Source organism: Dunckerocampus dactyliophorus, chromosome 1 (assembly GCF_027744805.1).
Source record: "Dunckerocampus dactyliophorus isolate RoL2022-P2 chromosome 1, RoL_Ddac_1.1, whole genome shotgun sequence".
In the NCBI taxonomy this organism is placed as follows: Eukaryota; Metazoa; Chordata; class Actinopteri; order Syngnathiformes; family Syngnathidae; genus Dunckerocampus; species Dunckerocampus dactyliophorus.
The window spans coordinates 40,487,734-40,509,686 of NC_072819.1; the positions used below are offsets into that span (position 1 = coordinate 40,487,734).

The 21,953-nt window shown below is 39.8% G+C and overlaps 2 protein-coding genes across 8 annotated transcripts in view; both read right to left on the reverse strand.

Annotated features, from left to right (window-relative positions):
* Nucleotides 1–1,120: 1,120 nt before the first annotated feature.
* Nucleotides 1,121–10,279, reverse strand: LOC129182275 (acidic mammalian chitinase-like). 2 transcript variants are annotated; one of them, XM_054778162.1, is made up of 13 exons: nt 10,186–10,245; nt 7,223–7,276; nt 7,090–7,128; nt 6,984–7,013; nt 6,681–6,885; nt 5,900–5,956; nt 5,643–5,808; nt 5,442–5,566; nt 4,128–4,251; nt 3,870–4,052; nt 2,252–2,368; nt 1,798–1,930; nt 1,121–1,704 (listed from the first exon to the last, which is right to left on the reverse strand). In XM_054778162.1, exons 2-13 carry the CDS (start codon nt 7,263–7,265, stop codon nt 1,364–1,366), a joined length of 1,563 nt encoding a protein of 520 aa, XP_054634137.1. In that variant the 5' UTR covers nt 7,266–7,276; nt 10,186–10,245; the 3' UTR covers nt 1,121–1,363. The 2 variants fall into 2 exon arrangements, with proteins under 2 accessions (XP_054634137.1, XP_054634146.1); XM_054778171.1 differs by lacking the exon at nt 7,223–7,276 and having other exon boundaries at nt 10,186–10,279.
* A 436-nt stretch (nt 10,280–10,715) lies between these two features.
* The window catches only part of nfascb (neurofascin homolog (chicken) b), a 28,734-nt gene continuing 17,496 nt past the window's right edge, over nt 10,716–21,953 (reverse strand). For 3 of the 6 annotated variants that reach the window (XM_054775139.1, XM_054775138.1, XM_054775137.1), the window contains 18 exons: nt 21,757–21,900; nt 21,229–21,340; nt 20,963–21,126; nt 20,747–20,894; nt 20,527–20,651; nt 19,068–19,169; nt 17,960–18,157; nt 17,781–17,851; nt 17,467–17,689; nt 17,228–17,343; nt 16,531–16,741; nt 16,320–16,442; nt 14,109–14,282; nt 13,880–14,011; nt 13,728–13,797; nt 11,994–12,029; nt 10,879–11,848; nt 10,716–10,791 (listed from right to left, as the gene is read on the reverse strand). In XM_054775139.1, coding sequence (XP_054631114.1) covers nt 11,617–11,848; nt 11,994–12,029; nt 13,728–13,797; nt 13,880–14,011; nt 14,109–14,282; nt 16,320–16,442; nt 16,531–16,741; nt 17,228–17,343; nt 17,467–17,689; nt 17,781–17,851; nt 17,960–18,157; nt 19,068–19,169; nt 20,527–20,651; nt 20,747–20,894; nt 20,963–21,126; nt 21,229–21,340; nt 21,757–21,900 — 2,381 coding nt within the window. In that variant the 3' untranslated portion in view covers nt 10,716–10,791; nt 10,879–11,616. Of the gene's footprint in view, nt 10,792–10,878; nt 11,849–11,993; nt 12,030–12,142; nt 13,798–13,879; nt 14,012–14,108; nt 14,283–16,319; nt 16,443–16,530; nt 16,742–17,227; nt 17,690–17,780; nt 17,852–17,959; nt 18,158–19,067; nt 19,170–20,526; nt 20,652–20,746; nt 20,895–20,962; nt 21,127–21,228; nt 21,341–21,756; nt 21,901–21,953 lie in introns of those variants that run through there. The other 3 variants (XM_054775140.1, XM_054775141.1, XM_054775142.1) reach the window with 3 other exon arrangements.

A 21,953-nucleotide genomic window follows, 5' to 3' on the forward strand; every position in this document is an offset into this window, starting at 1 on the left:
TAATGGAAGTTATTTTTTCTTTCTGTGCGGCCCGGTACCAAATGACCCACGGCCCGGTATTGGGCCGCGGCCTGGGGGTTGGGCACCACTGCTTTACAGGATACATAGATTCAGGCTAGAGCTGTCCTATCTAATCTGACTGGTGTGTGTCCCTTCCAGTCTTTAGCATGAACCTGCTTCCCCTGACCGCACATCACCGACACCTAATAGCTTATTGTTATGAAAAACGAAGGTCTTTTAGGTAACCAATATTTTCAGTTTTGTGTTGTACTTGTGTAAGTCAAGCTTTTATTGTCATCCATGGTGTATGAATCATTAGCTACTTAAAACAGTACCTTTTATTTTGCATGTTGCAGTGGAAAATTGTGATTGCTTTTTTTCGTTATTATTTTGCATTTCAAAGAGTAGTTTTCCCTCCTGTGTCTCAATATCATCATAACAAAAACATAGGTGTGGAGTTGCATAGTCGTCAAATATTTAAATGCTATTTTCAAATGTGCAACTCCGAGTACGGTATAGTGGTAGTATACAAAAAAAGTGTCCCCTGCACTAGAAACACTGACACTGCAAATCGTACCGAATGCGTGATATTTACTTTGGATTTGGATGTACAAACACGTCCATTCACTTTGATACTCATTCTTTTAGCTTTGGTAATATTTTTTTGGGACGTCATGAGTTCCCTGGGATGATGTATACTGTGCTGTATTCACTTAAGCCTGATGTTGGCGTTGACGTTGGAGATAGCGTTTTGATTGATGCTGTATGCTAGCCATGCTAGACTCGTAGGTGGCGACGGAGCTCGCCACGTCGAGTGCAGCTTCAGTGCCACTTCGATAGCGATCTTAACACATTCACACAATATGTATTTCTTTTCACAATTTGATTGGCAAACAAAAATTGGGAGGTTTTTAACACCAGTCAGGCTGTTGGAAGGCAGGGGCATTTTCTGTCTTCTGTAGAATCCGGAAGAGTTGACAGCTCTGATACACTATGCTTGGCGTAATTGTATTTTTACCTAAGGGTGTGTGTTATTGGCATGACTTAGCGTGGGTGTATTGATTATAAGGTGAGTGTGTTTATTGCATGACTTAGGGTGTGTTTATTGCATGACTCTGGATAGCATACAATAGATGACACCTTTATTATAAAAGCCAAATGAGAAATAAGCTTAAAGAAAGGTAGTTGGGCTTTAAGGGCAGCAAGGATGAGTATGATGCAGTTTTTAGGTAGTCGCCATAAACAAAGGTAACTTTGGGATTGTGCTTTGCTGCACTGAATATATTCCCCTCAAATAAATCTGAAAGAGTGAAAACATGCTGTATTGTTTAAGGAAGAGAACAGACATCATGTACTGTATGTATTATGGCCAATCGCAGCAATTACATTGTTTACTAAAAACAAGATTGCTAGGGCACCTCTGGAGGAACGTGCGGCCCTGGAAACACTGGTAAAAGGTGTGCTTGTCATCACTATTCACATAAAGGTCGTCAAGCTTCCCTTCACAGAATTTGCTACCAGGAGCGACAGTTGTTGTGATTGTTGGGGAAGTGCTGGTTGTTGGGGAAGTGGCGGTTGGTTGGGACGTGGCGGTTGGTTGGGACGTGGCGGTTGGTTGGGAAGTGGCGGTTGGCTGGGAAGTGGCGGTTGGTGCCATCGTGGACTCTGCTGGGTTTGTTGTTTCCGGAGATGGTGTTGGGACATCTAACGTGATGAAGTAGATAGTGGAACAGATCAATTAGGGGCTTATTGAGGTGTTAAACAAATCAATTGTTTTAGTTACTACAAACACCTGACCTGAACCCAGAAGAGAGCGCAGGTAACTGATGAGTGGGTAGTTTCCTTGCCCACAGAACTGTCCAGCAAAATCATCAAGATCCAGAGCCCAGACAAAAGCCCCTCCAAAATGTTCTTCTTTCAGGTACTGTGCCTGTGGGACATCATGCATAGAGTGCTGCAGGTTAAAATAGCACTTTGGAGGACACTGCATACAGTTGGATAGTTATTTTTGTTCACATGATGCAAAGGGTTCAGAATGACTACATCCAAGAAAACCAACACAAAGGCACACCAGTGATAATTGATTGCCAGCTATACTGACGTCTGCCTGGCCTGGCCAACTGGCACAAAGACCTCAGTGTATCTTGTGTGGCTCATCTCCATAAATATTGACAACCTGCAGTTTTGGCACTGTGTTTACATAACCTGTAGTATATCAACTTCAATATTAATGAAGTAGGCCATTTATTACCTTGATTTCAAAGCTCTGTCTGTTATCAAACCCAACCCATTCGTTGCCTTTCGTGGCATAGGGCACCTTCTGCTCGTCGATCCAATGAAGACTTCCTCCTTTGATGAATGTGCAAATCTGTAACAATGAAATAAAACAATGTGCCAATGATCTGCGAGTAAGTGGTTAGATGCGTATTAATCTGTGGCATTAACAGCACGCACCAAGGATGATTACCGTATTTTCCGAACTATAAGTCACACTATTTTTCATGGTATGGCTGGTCCTGCGACTTGTACTCCGGAGCGACTTATACATGTTTTTTTTTTCACACTGACAGCCGCGAGAAGGCGCTCTAGGCTTGTGTGCCAGTAGCTGCTACTCCTATCACTCCTGTACCACTGAAAATTTACAAGGTGAACATCAACCCATAAAGACAACTGAGGCCCTGTCCACACAAATACGGATATTTCAAAACCGCATATTTTTCTCTGCGTTTAAACCTCTCATCCACATGCGTACGGAGGTTTTTGTCGTTAAAAACTGAGCTTTTGGAAAACTCCGGCCAGGGTGAAGAACTCCGGCTTTAAGCGTATTCGTGTGGATGGTGAAGACAGAGCTTTTGGCTTGTTGCTGACAGATGATGTAACAATTATGTGCCGTTATTTTCACATTAGATAAGTATAATTTAATTGCTGCTTTCAAGCATGCTGAAATGACTTTTTGTGTGTATAAGAGTAAAACATACACCTACTTTCACTTTACATTGACGAACAAAGGCGCCATTGTGGGCTTCGGAGGACGCTGTACTGCTTCTGTTTTGCTCCCCTGGCAATGATGGCAATTTGGGACAAGACCCGATCGGACAACATTCACAGAAATATTTCTTTGTAAAGTTTGTGTTGTTCATCATTCTGACTTTCAAAGATGGAAATCAAGTAGTGAGATGGGAATATTCTTCAAGTTGCCTAATAATTGTGCACACGGAGACATTCTGAACAAAAGCGAAAACCTCACTTTCACTTCCGTAAATATTCAGGTTTGAGGCTTATCAACATTTTGAATTGCCCTAAAGCACTGTTAAATAATAAAAGTAATCACCAAACACACACACGCATACATACATATACATACACACAGTACAGGACAAATAATAAATATATAAATACTAAATGCTATCTCTATTAATTAGAGTCAAGACGACAAAAAGAACCTGAATATATTACAGCTTTGTTTCTTCCTCATTTTTGTTAGGTCACATTTGATCATGCGAAAGTTCTGGCTTGGAGGGTGAGATTCTAGATCAGTGGTGGGACAGGATCGTTATGTGTGTGATGTGCTGTGTTGAGATTATGGGAGCACACCACACACGGCACGATCGAAACTGTTCAATGCCTGATTTTTTTATCTTCACGTGTGGGGTCTGCAACAGATAAAAAAAATCTCTTCAGATTTAGAAACGCTTTGTACCCCGCTTAAAAGTCATCTGACATTGGCTGGCTTCTGTGTGACCCTGAACAGGAAAATGGCTAAGGTTTAAAGTTGTGTTGCAGAAATAGTCATCGGGTCTTGTCCGGAAGACATTTCCAAGAAGGTGTCTGAAGTGCTGAAGTGCTAAAATAAACTTGTGTTGACCAACCTCATAGTAGGACCAGAACCCAGCTTCACGGGTGTATGTCCCAGCTGAGGCCGGTCCGTTGGCAGGCGCTCCGACGCCATCAGCTGCTGAAGTTGTACGAAATGTGCGCCCATATGTCGCAAAACCAACATTGAGCTTGTCCAGAGGAGCTCCTTGGTCTCGCCAGTATTTCATTGCAAAGTCCTTTTAGAGGGAAGACAGAAACATTTATTGGCCATCAAACTCTAAGTAGTTGTGTATACCGGATAGTGTACTCACCATATTGTAGTAGATGTTGTCCCCTTTATCAAAAGAAGAGCGATACAGGGGGCTGTTGTGACCAGTGAACGGTTCCCATGCTCCATGGAAATCATAGGTCATGATATTCATAAAATCCAACAACCTGTTTGACACCAAAGCACATTTTAATGCTACCAAAAGAACATAAAAAGTAGGGGTGTAACGATTCGTTTTCGGTTGCCGATACCATTCAAGGACGGTTCATTTAGAACGATGCGATTTGAAACGATTCAGTAACTTTAAATCGATTCAGTAACTTTTTCGCCAAAAATTCATCGAGTGTGACTGCAAAATAAATACCTGGATACTGGACAGTGCAGGTGAAGTTTCCTAGATTCCCGTTGTTTTTTGTAAGGGAATCAGGAATAAATTGTTAATAATGCTGACATACTTAAGAATAAATTATCAACGAGTACAAAAATGAGTTAAAAATGCAATACAAAATCAGGATGAACAGAGGGTGGTATAGCTTGCCATGATTAATTACTTTAAATAGTGCAATCCAAACCAGCACTTAGCAACCAAAGGCGGGGGACGTTATGCACATTCTTCAGCAAATGAAGGTGGTATGGTATCTTCAATTAAGTGCTGAAACTTTCTCACCTGTATGGGCCGATGGAAGCAGGGGCTTTTTCTTTTGTGCTGATAATCCTCCTGATCAGAGCAGCCATTTGAAAGAACGGTGCAGCAACTACTTGTAGCAAGAATAACACAAATGCGCACATACAGTATGTGTTTTGCCCTGGACACGCCACGCTGGATGATGATGTCACTAAGCATCACTGCTACTGGACCGTAAGCTGCCGTCAAGAGGTGTACAAAACGTCCTTACTTTGCATGTCACTTAAAAGGAGTTTCTAATAAAGACGAAGGTGCTAAATATGAATACTGAATGAAGCGAATTAACTGACCAAAAGAAGACGACGCGAATGAACTGTATGTCACAGGTCCCGTGACCACTACATATCCGGAAGACAATGACGTCACAGACACAGACTGAATGTCTTTATCGAGTCTTTATCATTAAAAGTGCTTTGCTTAAAAAAACACACATTCATATAAAGCCTGTCGTGCTTAAATCCAATGCTTTCTTTCCTAGTATTGATTCAATTGACAGATTACCTTTTAAACGACGTTAGATCGATATATGCCATCCGGAATGAAAAACTTGCTAAACACAGACTGATGTAGTTGAATCATAGGAATATAAATCGATGCATCAATGTAGTGAATGAATCGTTACACCCCTAATAAAAAGCCATCTTCAATGTTTTTTTTCTCTATTGAACTCACTTCGACACTTTTGCAATCTCATAACCATTGTCAATGTTTGCCTTGCCAGCAGCCACTGCAGCCGTGAGCAGCAGGCGTGGCCGACTGGTCCGTGCTGCTTCCTCCTCAAAGGCAGTCAGTAATTCCTGTAGTTATAAACAATTATAGTATCATTTTTTGTAATTTGACAAGGCACATACATTTAATGTTCTTCCAGCTGACCTGGCATAGCACTGTGAACCTCATCTTGTCCTCCGCTGGGCTTCCTCGAGCTCCGGGGTACTCCCAGTCCAGGTCCAGCCCATCAAAGCCATACTGTCGCAAGAATCTGATGGATGACTGGATGAACGTCTGGCGGTTGGCCGGAGTCGAGACCATGATGGTAAATCTGTTGTGATGGGAAACAGTACTTCGTCTTAGCAATCCTACCAGTGCTTAAGTATTGTCATCGTTATTTGTTTAGCTCCTTTTAGACTTACTGTGTACTTCCAAAGTTCCATCCACCAACAGCCAGCAGGGTCTTCAGCTCAGGGTTGCTGTGTGGCCATCACATTTAAAATTCATGTGATTATAAACTTTCAGATATATTATCAGCAGTTTTAAAGTACATATTCTTTACTTATTAAGACTGTTGAGGTTGTGTTAAGCATGTATTCAATGGCTTGACAAATTTTGGACTTTGTGCTTTTTTTCCCTTAGTTGTCTGGTTGTGTTTTGAATCTGCTATGGTCAGTTACTGTGTGATCCTTATTTTTCCTCCATTTCTCGTGGTCTTGGTAGCCTGCTTCTCCTGTGGTAGCCTATAAGCACCTTACCCACCCTTATACAGTACATCCTGCTTGCTGTGTTGTGTATTTAGTGTCAGTTCAGCCTTGGTTGGAATCTTACGCTGATATTTTCTGTGCTTGTGATTATCATTGCTGCTGTACAACTGTTATTTTTTACATTTTTGATAGACTTTTTTGATTTATTGGTTTGGTCCATGTGACTTTTCGCCAACGAAAAAGCAATTTTATAGCAGTTATAAGAAACCAGAAGGGTAAATATACTTGTACTGGTACTGGTAAATATACTATGCCCTCCATGACTTTGACTTGTTGTAAGTTATTTACTTCTACGGCTTAGCATTACCACAAGTAAATCACTCTTTCATGCTTTAAAAACAATCACAAACGTTTGACATTCAAACGCAAAGACGTTTAACAGGTTGAGAGAAAAAAAAAACAACAGAACCCCCGTGACCATCAGAACATAACTGACCTGTTCTTGAGTTCATTGAAGGACTTATACAGAACATCATCGTTCCATTCGTAAGTTGACAGCTCATTAGAGGAGCTGATGACTGAGAAGGCGTAGATCAAGTGTGTGCAGAGGTTGGGGTCCACATTTTGTGGCAAATATTTGCCAACATTTGGCCGGTACTGAGACCAGTTGGTGAAGTAGCACACCAGTTTGCTCGAGGACACTGTTGAACAAAGGATGAGGAATGATATGAATAAGGCTCACATTAGTGGTTAAAAAAACGGTATAGTGAACCTAGTGAGGGATGTTGAAAAAACATACCAATTTGGAGGCACAGCAAAAGGGACAATCCTGGAAAGAAAATATTAAGTACTTACTGGTGTTATGCTACAATCTGTCTTTAATTGAAATAATGTGATACGCTTACCAGCCAAGATCTTTAGGTGAGCCATGGTGTGACCTGCAACTATTAAAAGAAATGGTACATGAATTCTTCTTCGCAAATGGTTGATTTTTACCATATACAATGTGTAAGTATATTAACAAGAGCTGATAAAAACCTTTGAGGTCCACGGTGATTGGGTGGATGTGACTGTTTCCCATGTTGGAGTGTGCTTTATAGGTGTGATAAGACAAGGGACAAAGGCCGCAAGCCACAGTAATGAGATGATGCCCCCAGACAATTAGTTGAGTACTTTTGATGACATCTAACTTTCTTGGAAGATAAATCAGGACAAGCGCAAGTAAGGTTACGTAAAGGCTTTTCTAGTAATAACATATTGATAACGGTTGGTTTGCTTCCCCACAAGGAGCACATACTGGCATACTTATAAACCAGCTGCCTGTGATTTACATTTCTGCTACTTGTTTCTTGTTCTGCTTTGCGATTGGTAGGAAGAATAGAACAGAATAAGCCTTTATCGGTACTGCAATGGGATAATTCTCATAGTATCACAGTCTAATTATCACTACTGATTGCTTTGATTGTTTACGTGATTAATATATTAGTTGTTAAGGTTACAAAATATCAAAAATGTGCCTAGAATGACACATTCAAATAGTTTTAACAAATTAAACTAAAAACTGTTCACATTTGAGGCACTACAATCAGGAAATGTGGATGCTTTCTCAATCAATTATCAAAATGGCTGGTAATTAAATTATTATTTGGCAGCTAAAAAGCTTCAATTCGACTAGAGCCCGACTGTTATATCAGTGGGCCGATATATCGAGCCGATTATGACATAGTACAGATTAATCAATATCAGTGAAAATGCAGCCAATATGTAGCCGATAAACAACTTTCCTGCCAATATCGGGCCGATTATGACATATCACAGCTTAATCAATATCGGTGAAAATGTAGCTGATATGTAGCCAGTGTCTCTCTTTGTCTGCCTGCTCTCTGTACCCAGTCCCTCCCCGTCACACACAAAGCAGCGCTCTCCCTGTGCTGCTATGTCTCACTCAGTTGTAGGAAGTGACAACTTAAATGCGAAAAGAAACTGCATTTTCTGTACATCATGGTAATCTGTGACTTTGTAAAACAATACAAGCTTGTACAGCGTTTTAAAGTCAAATGCAGATATACTGTACCCAGCGTCCCACTTCATACTTCCATGCAGGATTTTCCAGTGCCTCATACATTCACAAGTTAATGTCTTCATTTAATCATTTTGAAAATGTTCCAAGTAATTTATTTAGCTGTCATTTGATATATTGCATGTTTTGAAAGCAGCTACATTGTTACATAAACTTTAGTCCCTTGTATTAAGTCTAGCAATGTGATGCATGTTTTTATTATTTCTTATTTTGTTTGTAGTCAACTTTTTTTTCACTTTTTAATATTTGCTTCAGCATTTGTTTTCAGCAGCTGTTTGCAAATACTCTGTGGCTGCAGATAGTACTTTTCAATAGCTAATAAATATGACGAATTCATATTGGCAAGATGTTTTTGTGACTATCCAACCATCCATCCATTTTCTATGCGTTTAGCCTACACATCAAGTATTAGTTGAAAAACACATTAGCCTACGTATTATCACTTTTAGCCCAATGCAGCCACTTGTTTTTATTTTAAAAGTAAACTCTAGGCTAATGACCACAATGCACTAAATGTATAATATTGTCATTTCACAGGCAGAAGGGAAGAGTAAAGTGTGGAGGCGTTACATTGGATGCAACATGTGCAGTGTGCAAGTTAGCCAGGGCTTCAGCACCAGCAAAGCAAAGAACACTACAAATTTGTGTCAACACCCAAAAGTAAATCACAAAGAGGCTTGATCTTATGTTGACAGTCTTACTAATTAAACGTCCTTATTTTAACTGGGTAGTCTTCTGCTTCTTTGCTTTGAATCGTATTTTGGGTATTATAAAAATTGATGTTCATGTGCAGTATATATCCTGTGTATATCAATGCTCTTTTTTCATATATGGGCCAATATATCAGTTATTGGCCGATATATCGGATATTGGCTTTTTTTCCGCCCACAATATCGGTCGGGTTCTAAATTTAACCCATTCAAGCAGAAGGATCACAACATCAGACTGGGAAAGGTAAAAGGTACGTGGGATTATTATTTCTCTATTTATGAGTGCTCATGTGAATTTTTTTTAATTCAAATCTGATTGTGCACAATGCTATTTATTAGTGCATGCTCTGTCATGTTTGAAACGTCAACGACTATCTGTCCGCTAACCAAGACGCATGTATTAATTTCCCATTTATGTTAAATATTTGAAGTCAGCTGCGATAAAAACAGGTTCTCATACTTTCCATATGCGGAAATCTACAAGTTTTGAAAATGTCATTGGGTTCACATAAATCCTAGGAAAGATACAGAGTTTTGCACTTTCCATCACTGTTTTGTTTTACGTCAATGGTAAAACAGGGCGCGACAGCAAATATCTCATAACAGTTACCAGAAATTAGGGAAGTGAGTCAGGTATCAAATTAAATGTCTGTTGATGATCTGTTGATGCTTTTTCTGATTAGATAGATTACAGGAATATTATATGGTTAGTACCACAATGGGAAATTCTCACATTATACTTGTAATTCCACTCATCAATGTCAATTTACTTCAAGTCATTACTGCAATATCCCGTCAGTCGCCAGAAGCGATACTGTATTGTACTTTATTGTACAGCCTGCAGGCGTGTGCAGTTTTCGTTTCTCCTTTATTGCGACACACAGCACAGCAGCAGCAACATGTGACAATGTTTGCTATAAACACAAACTGTCGCCAAAACTGTCGTAAGTCAAAAATATGTACACGTGAAATGCAGTGTTCTACATTCATACTGTAAACAGTGCGCTTACTGTACATCTGCGACCAAGTGGTGCATAAACTGCTAGTTTACCCACGAGCTAATTATCACATGAAAAAAACATTTAATATTCCGACACGTTCACAAAAATACCCAAACCAAAATGATATTAATTATTAACATTACTGATGAGCTCGTTCACACATACACTCGTTTTACTATGGGTATTGCAAGATAAACACTCTCAGCTTACCTCCAACTCAGAGCACTTCAGCAACTATTCCAGACCAACAATCAAAGCCTGCACATTAAATACTACAAGATCCTCTTCCGGTTTGAGAGGACCCCATAGCTGTCTCAAGTGCCTTTTATGAACTTAATCTACTGTTTTTCAGTAATTTGCCACTGATATTTTGCTGCAATTTCTGCGCACATATTCACAATAATTGTACAAAATAAAATATACACGGGTCGACATCATGGATGTTATTTATTATCTATTATAACGAACCCAGCGGTTACAATATGGTACCACATATGGTAGTTATTATACTCTTCCTGGTTAATAAAGTCCATGTATTCACTACATAGTGAAGCTATAATATATTTATTATAGCTTCACTATAATATATACTACTACTACTACTGTACTACTGCTTCAGCTATAATATATATGTATGTACTGTATATACATACATTCATATATATTATAGCTGATTTAAAATACAGCTTTCATTTGGAGAACTTTAAAAGACTGAGTATTGATATACTGTACGTTGTTATAGTCTTCCTCTCCTTTGCCTTCAAACAGGAGGACGTGTATGTCGACTTTAGCATTCTGTCGTCCATATCAAAGCAGCTGCAATAACACAACTACAATTTATCACTTATCATATCATCCTCACTAGAGAGCTAACGTGATAAGATGTGTTTTTTTGCCACTAACCTGCATGATGTAACAGTACGTTGTCTTGCATGGCAGCAGTTTGTTCGTTCAGGGTGCAGTAAAATAAACACTGGTGCTGTTAGAGAACTATATACAGCAAAAACAATTTTCAAATGAGGCTAACAGCAATCCACCTTTGGTTTCTCTTTAAAATTGGGATGGAGTAGTGCAGTCATCATTCCAGAATTTAATATTTTACACTTTATTTACAATGAAGGGTATAATATACGGATAATGTAGAAGGATTATATCAGCATTAATCATTTTTCTGTTGCAATTGGAAGGTTACCACACGTGTTACATTCATGACACCACCTCATCTTCCATCAAACTTAGATAATAGCTGATTGAGGGATGGATATTAATCATTACTGAATAGGAATATATTGATATGAACTGGTATTAAATTGCGGGTCGTGTGGTCATAAAACTGTAGGCTGTTACAATATTATTGATGTTGACCAAAAAAAAACATGATGTAGAGATTTTTATCAACATGATAAAATGATTCATGTTCATCTTATCTTGTTTAATTCCAGGTTTTCGCTATAGAGAATGTTGCAAATGCACACACATTTGAATATTACATCCTGGCACTATGTGACAAACAGATGTTGATGTTGATGAATTTATCCCTGCTATTCCACCATCAAAGCTGCTTAGAGTGCACCTCACAATCCTGCTGGTCCGGGCAAGGACTAAGACTGTTCACATGTAGGTTCCCTTTTCCAAGCAGTTTCAAGCCAATGAATAGATGGCATTCATTGGAGAATGGAGCTCCAGACTCCCACCAAAGTCCAAGTCCCTCACGTCTCTCCTTCGGCCGGTGTACTGGCCAATGAACGAGCCATCCTCATTGAACGGTATGTCTCCTCCGTCTCCGTAGTCCACCAGGCTATCATCACTGTCTGACCTTTTCATCACTGCCTCCATCGATGGCTGACCCCTCTGAATCCCCCTTTCCTCTTCCCTGCAGGTGTGAAAACCAAATTTAAAAATTAATCAGTAGGGCACAAAAGGCACAGCACTTTAATTGGTAATTAAAACCATGCAAGTAAATATAGAATAAGAACTAATACATTTTTTGAGTTAACATTGCGTTGAAATATACATACCAACGTGGGTAAGGGAGAGTGGTGACACGTGCTATCCTGTGTCACAAAAGCAAACAATAGATCATTCATTGTGACATGCAATTTAAGCAGCATACTGCAAATTAAAACTTTCTGTAGGTGAAACATATTAGTATTTAGTTATTTCATACCTTTCAAGAGACCTTGAGAAAGGGTTGAGGGGATGTAGATAAAGGGTGCGTAAAAAGGAGAATAAATCAGAAATCAGATATTAATGCAAATATGACAGTAAATAATGACTGTGTGATTTGATCTGTACCAGTGTGGCAACATTTATGGACCAGATGCTTTCTATTCCTCACCATCACTGATGTGATATATATATTAGGGCTGTCAGTCGACTAAAATATTTAATCGCAATTAATCACATTTTGTCCATAGTTAACTAATAATTAATCACACTTAATCACAGATAGAAATACTATTTCTAATATTACTAATACTTACTAATATTTACTATAGTAAATCTCTTTGTGGTAAACACTTCCATACGCATCTAGATACACGAGTTAAGATACGATTAAAAAACGATATACAGTAGTACCTCGCATAACGTAAACCTCCTTTTACGTAAATTCCACTGAAAGTAAAGAATTTATGTCAAGTTTTTGCATCGTATTACGTAAGAAATTCCATATAACATAAAGTGTCAAGTCGGTGCAAGTACAGAAATTCGATTCGAAGGGCCAAAGAGGTGAGTTTGGGAAGATCTTGGAACGGATTTGGCGATTTACATGTATTTTACACTTCGTATAACGTAAAAACCCTATAACGTAAACGTTCTCGGAAAGGATTATTTACGTTGTAGGGGCGTCTACTTTATTTTAAAAACAGAACAATTCGATACAGTGTACAAACGACACAATTGTAATTGATATGATTCAACTATAACATTTGTTGTACTTTGATATATTTATGTATTTTTTACATTTTTTAAACAGGCTAAAAAAAAAAGACAAAGCTTTGCTTTATTATTAGTATGAACATTTCAGATTTTTTCTTTACATTTTGCCTTTTTGCTGTATTTTTCTCATTTTGCTGGGTTTGCTTGGTTGAATTTTATTTCTACAAAGTGTCGTGAGCCAATAAAAAACAAGCTGCAGGCGCCCAGGCTGCACAAGACACCTGTATTGAATTATTATATTGGAAACAATATTTTTCAGAGTCATACTGACATGAAAATGTTGGTAGTTACATTAACTTCACGTTGTGTGAAACTGTAGATAGATTTTCTGTATGCATTAGTTAAAATGTATGTAAAATTGAAGAAATTCGATCAAACTAAATGCCAAGTTGATATTGCTGCTGGGGAAGTATGCACGCGAGCTTCCAAGCATGCCTTTTGTTTGTTGAATTGCAACTGTGTTTTTACATGTTGCTAGTTGTGTGAATGTTTTCTTTTGATCTCTTTTTAGTGCAGCAATCAGGGCTGTCCTATTTATCACATATGTGGTTAATTTACGGCTATTTTGTTATTGGTTGATCACACCATGAGTGAGAGTGTTACTGTAGGGTACTACAAGTAATGGCACTGGTCTTTTGAATTGTAGTGTTTGGTATTGCTAGTTTGTGACTGGTAATGATGAAAGTACTTCCATCTGCAAGTTACAAACTGGCATTAAGTCATGTGGGATTAAAACTTGCTGCAATATTAGTGCATTGGGTATTTTCCCAGTTTTCTCATCTGGTATTTGTAACAGCTGCTCTCATTCTTACCGATAGTCAAAGGAACCATCTTGATCCCTATCATCCACGGGCTCTAATGAAATATCTTTCTTTTCCCGTACTGCAATTTAACAAGAAAATGAGAAAATAAAGTGTAACTGCACATTTTGTAGAAGTGAAAGTTCTAGGATTTGACACTGCACCTGGGTATTTCCCCCCCCGGCTTCTCTTGATGAAACACACTATCAGCAGCATGAGCACAATTAGGGCCACCGCACACATGATTCCAATGAACCAGCCCTGAGTGGAGATGTCTACCTGGTCCTGGGCGTAGACTGCACATGGACAAAGTACATTAAATCTTAGCCATCACAGCACACTCAGCAACTTTACACCCATGTAAGCCAACAAATGTGCGTTGAGCAATATTACTCTCAGTGGTGTAGTGTGGTGACTCCTCTGTATGCCATTCTCCCAAGCCCATCCGAGTCCGAGCCGCCACAGAGAATCGGTATCTAGTGTAGCGGTCATACCGGGGCACTGAGAAACTTGTAACATTTGGAAGGAACTCCTCCACTCTCTGCTCCTCTCCCCTGGTGGCGTTCACTGTGGAGAGAGGGGATATCCCAGTGAGCTTCAAGGACTGAAGTACAGTGTTCCCTCGTTTATCGCGGGGGATAGGTTGCCAAAATAGCCCGCAATAAGTGAAATCTGTGAAGTAGCCAACTTAATTTTTTTTCCAATAATTTAAGACTGTAAAACCCCTCACCATACACTTTATACATTTTTCTCAGACAGGCAATAGCATTTTCTCACATTTCTCTCTTGTTTAAACACTCAAAAAAGTTCAAACCTTTGAATTTTTTTTTGAATTTTAATGATCAACCTTAATGACCAACACAAGAAATTATTAAGTCACTCACGCATATTTCACTCCTGTTCACTCCTTTTCGTCGTGGCGCCATTCCTATGTACTGTAGTGTTTTTGTATCCTTGTTAAAACATATTGCTGCGGACCAACCCAAGCTTCATTTACAAGCTAGCAAGCAAGCAAGCTAGCGATGACACAGGAAACTTGGCAGGACGGCACGAAGGAGATTGATTGACAATGGTCTACAGCCAATCAGGACGCAGAAAACAAAGGGCGGTGCAGACAGACGAGAGAGGGAAGAGAGAGACACTCAACTTCACACAATGAAGTTCTTCTTAAAGGGCCAGATTCAGCCTGTAACAGCGGTCATACGCTGTAATAAAAAACCCCAGCAAATCTGCGAAAGGTGAACCGCGATAGAGCGAGGGAACACTGTACATGGAAAGAGCATCATTACATACCTCATCTGGTCAGAGTGCACCTATTAGTGTCGAGAACCTACTTCAGTGATACTCTGGTCTGTCAGTGCAAGTAAAAGTACTTCCGCTCATATCACTCCAGTTCTCTGTCCTCTCCATCGGCTCCGAATACATTATAAAATCCATTTTAAAGTCCTCCTGTTTGTGTTCAAGGCCATTAAAGGTCTTGAACTTTTAACTGACCGCCACAAATCTACGGCCCTGAGCTCTTCTGGGCACACAAACATTGGAAGTCCAGAGGACGAGGTACAAAAAATGGGGGGATCGTTCTTTTGCTGCCTTTACCCCCAAGCTTTGGAACTCCCTTCAACCCACGCTATGGTCTATCACAGAGCTATCAGTTTTTAAAACTCGTTATCAGACTGGCATTTGACACGTGATGAGTATAGGTACTTTAGATGTGATTCTGTACATGTATAAGTATTTTTGCTTTAGTTGTCCTTATTATATCTCATTCGATCTTACCCTGTTCTTATTTGTTGTAAGTTATTTTTATTTCTGCACCTTGGGTACCATTGGGATGTTGTAAGGTGCAATACAATTAATCCAAAAAGCACAGTAAGAATTCAAATGCATGGGATGTCCGATATTGGCTTTTTTGCCGCAAAACGATATGCCGCTATTGTCCAACTCTCAATTTCCGATTCCGATATCAACTGATACCAATATGTCTATCTATCTATCTACCAAGTGTACTTCCATTTCCAGGTCATGAGGTTGTTGTAGCCACTTAGCTATTGCTAAAGAATTGTTGCTTGTTGTTGAGTTGAGTGGCGAGTAAACAGATTGGTGCCACCTACCTCGACTCTTGTCTCGTTGTGAATCGCATCTTCACATTTGGTGACCCTCAATGTGGGTAAAAATGTCGGCTGACAACAAACACAACGAGACCATGCCAGCGCCGCTACAAACTAACGAATTGGCTGATGTCGGTGCTATCTGCGGCACACCCACGCCCATGGTTTCAACATATCAAGCCCAGTTCACAGGACGTGATGAAGCATTTCCACTTATTGACGCCGCTGGATGCCTTGATGACGGCAAGTACGGGAGCCCATAGGCCTATATCTACGGCAGCTTTTTATTATATGTTTTCATTATAGGGAAAAACCAGATACTGACATTATATTATATTAGCGGCAATATCGGGCCGATCATATCGGTGGGCCAATATAATCGGACATCCCTAGTGTTATTTCAATTAAATGTCTATTCTGTGTTAAATATAAAATACAAAAAAAGAATAGCATACACTTTTAGAAATGAGAAGGGCCTATACATGATCAAATTCACCTGTCTGATACATGAGTGAATATCCGGTGATGATTCCATTGGGCTCTGCTGGCAAGTCCCAGTCCACATAAATACTGTCAAGATGTCGCTGCTGGATTCTGAAGGATGTGGGAGCAGACGGTACTGAAGAAAACAAAAACACAAAAAAAGATCACTATTAGTTAGGAGGTGTTTGGTCTCTTGATGAATGAAACCCCTGGCCTTTTCTTACCTCCCTCAGGTGTAGAAAAGTGTATATTGTTGCTCGGTGGACCTTCATATCGACTGTTGGTCACTACTATGTACATTTTATAGTTGCTGTAGGGGATCAGCTCTGTTAGAACCCCAGATGGCTCCGGGCCAGTGTCTGTAAACACTTTGGAACTCATAGCTCTGTTGACTCTCAGCCACCTCAGCTGGCTGCTGTCTCTCCAGTAGTAGACCTGTATGAGAGATGAGAACCCAGTAGCAACCACTGCATTGTTACTTCAGAAAAGGTTAACATTAAAAAACAAACACAGACACACTTGAAATGTGTAATTCTCATCCAGCGATCAAAAATATATATTTTAAATGAAACACTGCATAAATTAGGAGTCAATGAACTTTGTATTCTCACCCTTCATTATCAAAAATGTAAAGGTACACAAATTAAGTCAATGCATATTGAAATATGTCATGATATGTATATATAGCCATCACAAACAGTGAGCACCTTCCCTCCATCATATTTTATTGTTATTCCTTGTCAGAGCATGATAAAAACTGTTAAATATACATCTCCTTTCATATCTGCAGACTATGTGATCCACTGACCTTAGTATAACTTTTACTGTGCAGTGATCACAAACATATCTCACATATCTACTGAATGTCATTTATATTGCAGCTTATCAATGTTTGTATGGGCTGTCTCTGAGCCAGCACACCTTGTAGTCTTTAAGCTCTCCCATCACTGAGCTTCGAGCCACTGTGTCCCAATGCACAGTCACCTGGGTGCTCTGGATATCTGACACTCTCAGGTTCAGGGGTGCACTAAGAGGACCTTTTGGAAGACAGAAGTCATTTACCTTTGATATCAGTCATTGCAGAGAGGGACAATAGAAGGATGACACTCCAGGGTGATGGTCATGTGGAAATGATGATTAAGAAGAATCATGGGACTTACGGTCTTCCCCGGAATAACCAATAACAACTGGTGACTCTGGGCCAAGCCCAAAGTCATTCACAGCCTGGACCTTGATCTCATAAGGAGTAAAAGTATCTGCGTCATAAATATAATATTTCAGCCATTTAGTGGTGGCATTCTTCCACTCTTCTCTGGAGTCTCTCCGTCGCCACCAGACAAGATACTTGAGGTGTGGCCCATTCCATTCTCTGTAAGTCAGAGGCTGAAAGAATACATGACAGCAGCAGCCAGTGTGGTTTGACATTATTGGCATCCATTGTGAAATATTATTCATCAATATTTTCAAGCTGTACCTCCCAGCTGATCTCCATGTTGTTTCTCCATGTTCCAACTCCCTTTACATTCTTTGGGATGACATCTGGAGCTGCGCAGGAACAAAGTATTTAATAAAACAACTTGGCTGAGATGTCTCTTTAGGTCATGACTACAAATGATTCCAAACACTTGTATGCTTCAAGAGCATTAAACCCACGTGCACCGCTCGTCTGGAAGCGCATCGATGGCCGACTTGGCCGACTTGGTCCAATTTCATTGATGGCGATAACGCGAAATTCATAGTATGTGAAGGGTGCAAGGTGCAGAATGACAGAGTTTAGGCTCCCAGGGTATGTTGATAAGTTCTTCCACTTTCCAGGTAACCAGTCATCATCATCATATTGCACCAAGTATTCTGCAAGAGAAATATATTAATATTAAATATATATTTAAAATTCAAAGATTTATTGAAATTGGTATTACTTCAAGTGTTTTTTTATGATGGCCAACGGGGAAAATGCGTCCAAATGCCGAAATGATGCAAAATCAGAAATACACAAACACCATAAAACGCATGCAATGGGAAAATGCTCCATATTAAACATGCTGCAAACACATAAACACCACAGGTTCAAAAACAAATGCAAAAGAAAAGTGCTGCAAATGCGAAAACGCACAAACCCCACTAAAACAACTGCATGGAGGGAAATTCTGCAAGTTAACAGAACAAAACAGAAGTTAACTAGGCTACCAGGAGCGCCAGACCTGAGGGATATCCATCTTTAGAAACTCAAGAGGTATTATTTTACCGTATTGTAAAGCAACAGTTTTTTACGGCCAAGTGTTTAACAAAGTCATGAATAAAAATGTACGTTTTCATTCCAACAACTTTCTTCTGGTCATCCTGCTCATGTTTTTAAAGACTGATATCCCTCAGGTCTGGCTCCCCTGGTAGCATGGCTAACTTTTTTTCTGTGGAGTTGCAGCATTTCTCTCATACAGTACATGTGTTTATTGGGGTTTGTGTGGGTGTTTTGGCATTTGCCGCATTTTTCTTTTGAATTAGATTTTTATCTGGCAGCGTTTATGGGACTGCAGCATTTTCCCATTGGATGTGTTTTAAAGTGTCTTTATGGTTTTGGATCATTCCTGTGTTTGTAGCGTTTGGACGTGGCTGCACGTTTGCCCCTATCGGCCATCGTAATTTTTGCATTAAAAGTACAGTAAAAAGATGAACATAAAAAATGTCTAAAAAAAAAAAGTAGCAAAAATGATAGCGTTATAATAAAATGTAGTCATGTTTAGCATTTCTTGGCACCTCCTACCTGTAATGGGACTGAAGTTGCTGTCTCCTGGGACCCAACTGAGTCTAACGCTGCGTTCATATGGATCAGACAACTCCAGTTTAGTGGGGGGATCTGGATAATCTACACGAAAACACATGCAAGCATGTTGAAAAGGAATAACAAGCCTGACATGTTGTATTGCTAACATATAACATGATGTATTCTGAAGCATGGAAATATTTAGACCCTTACATTTAATCGCAGCATGACTAAAAAAACACTGGTGACAGTAGTAATTATAATGCAAATACAAAGTGTTATCATTTTGTGACACGGTCTTCTAACAGACAACATAAAATACTTTCTGTTTCAACACATCAATTTTTTATGTAATCCAAATTGGGTCTGTCAAAGACGCCAGAGTACTGTGGCCATTTAGCGACAAAAGACATAAAGCACTCCACTGTAAAAGTTAAACTCACGTCATAATAATACGGGCTTAAGATGAACAATGTGTAAAACTACCTTGAGAGTTTTCATGGCTCTATGAGGATCCAGGCCTAGTAACCCCTCACCACTTTACGCTTCAAATTTTGCGTCTTCACTCTTACCACGGTTTTTAAAAAAATATATTAATTAATAAAACATGCTGTTTTGTGTTTAAATACTATTTGTCAAAATATTATTAGTGTACTATTATTTTGCCGAAATTAAGCATTTTCAAGCATAGAAATGGCTAAATTAAATTAAAAAAACAATATAAGGCATTCAGAAGGCGCATTCAAAGACGTGATGATATGTAGTATTCTACACTGGTCACTAGGTGTCAGTAATGGTACTGTAATGTTTGGTGAGACACGCAAGCACCAGACTTGATCGCTGGAACAACAGGCTTTTCTTGCAGGTTTGAATCATCTCACAACAAGCATAATAATAGTAACATACAGTAATAATCATCATAATAACACGGGCTACTGTTGCGGCTGTGATCCACGACAAGTTAAAACTCAACTCTGAACCCCCCACGTCACTTGCCCCGGTCAGCTTCCCTAGCACCGGAACACATTTACAGCAACACACACGAGCACAAGTCTTATTTATGTTTTAAATGGCTTATTTTCTGTTATTATGTTGTCTACTATATTGGGTATAATACAAGTGTAAAGATGACAATAGTGTTGTTTGATTTGTAGAGGGCTCTAATAATGTTAAAAACCGTATGTAGAAAGTCATAAACAGGTTTTCTATGCTCTAACTATGAAACTCTTTTCTTAAGAAATAAAGAATCTTACTTCATGGAAATTTACTTATCACACTCAGGTCTGGAACGAATTAACCGAGATAAACGAGGGATTAGTGTATTATGAAGAGGTCTTCTCTTATCACTCATTTCATTATTAAGTATTGTTGTCGTATTAGTACGCAAATGGCAGTGTGGTGTATGCTTGACACACTAAAGTTAAGATCCTAGATTCAGCCTGTTCTGAACATGTCATACCCATCACCATTAGGTGTGCTGATGCAGACGTTTGGTCCAGTTCACTCTGGATGGCACAAGTGTAGATGCCAGCGTCACCTCTGTTTACGTTGGTGATGACCAGATTTGATTCATCAAGGGACATTCTGAGATGACAATATAGAGAATAGATGTTTGAAGAATGAAAATGTATGAGGGCCTTGTGGTATCAGTTCAACATGTTTGGATGCCTGAAACGAACCTCCAGCCAAGTGTGACTGTGGTTTTGTCTTTCATCCATGTGGTCGTGATGGGTGTGGTGATGTCTGCTTTCACGCCACACTCCAAGCGCACGTCGCTTCCACGGATGACTTTCATATCCTGTGGTCTTTTGACAATCAAGGTAGGTTCTGCGTAGGGGAGTGGATAGAAACACACGGTATGACACAAGTGTTTAGAAAAACACTCACTTTCTCACCTTTGACCTCTAGTCGAACTTGATTCTCATCTCTGCCTGCAACATTGCTGACTACACACACATAGGTTCCCTGGTCCTCTATGTGTGTGCGCCTTATCTCCAGAGTCCCATTGCCATGTGTCTTAAAACGATTTCCTTCGAGATTTCCCTGTCCGTATTTGGACCTGTGTGAGGCAACCCAAAAAAGTGCAAAAGACATGGACATACAACACAATAGACAAATCACACGTGCTACCTCTGAAGGTGCCAAACAGTATCTTCCTCACCATCGCAGGTCAGGAACCGGAGAGCCAAAGTAGCGGCAGTCCAAAAAGGAACGAGTTCCCTCTATGGCCTTGATGAGTTCGTTCCTTGGCCCAAGAATACGAGGTGTTGCATCTAGTAAACACAATTTATTAATCATCACCATTATAATCACTGAGCACGGCGACCAACCGTTATTACAGCCTGTGAATATTCTCATTCATCCAAGGCACTACATCCTCAGGGCATTCAATCGCAACTGGACTGAGACTAGGTGGGACACACCCGCACCAGTCAGACTGGATAGGACAGCTCTAGTCTGAGAGCTTTGTCTAAGATCCAATCTATTCATCCTTTACCTAGTCTGACTGGTGTGTGTCCCACCTAGTCTTTGAGCATGAACTGATGAAGCCTGCTCAGATGAGAGGCGAAACGTCGAAGACAACCTGAAAAGTCCAGTTGCAATCAATTGAATGCCCTGAGAGCCGTTATTATTGTTTTTCTGTGTATGGTTTAGTGTTTGCACAGGAAAGACGGGGTGGTTAACTCACGCTGCACACTGACAAAAGCATTGGCCAATAAGTAGCCATACGGGTTTGAGGCATTGCACTGGTAGACAGCTGTGTTGGCGGCAGTCACGCTGCTGAGGGTCAGTGTATCTCCGGACACCTGCCTGTTGGGTTGTGGTGTTGCAGCTTAAAGAAAAAAGAAAGACAATGGCACCAGGTGAGATTATTTTGATTTGCTT

Coding starts and splice junctions, on each gene's coding strand:
- LOC129182275 (XM_054778162.1), bottom strand. CDS start 7,265: ATGGGAAACAGTCACATCCACCCAATCACCGTGGACCTCAAAG. Junction 7,014..7,089: donor TCACCTAAAGATCTTGGCTG/GTAAGCGTATCA, acceptor TTTTCTTTCCAG/GATTGTCCCTTTTGCTGTGC. Junction 4,053..4,127: donor ACAACATCTACTACAATATG/GTGAGTACACTA, acceptor TCCCTCTAAAAG/GACTTTGCAATGAAATACTG.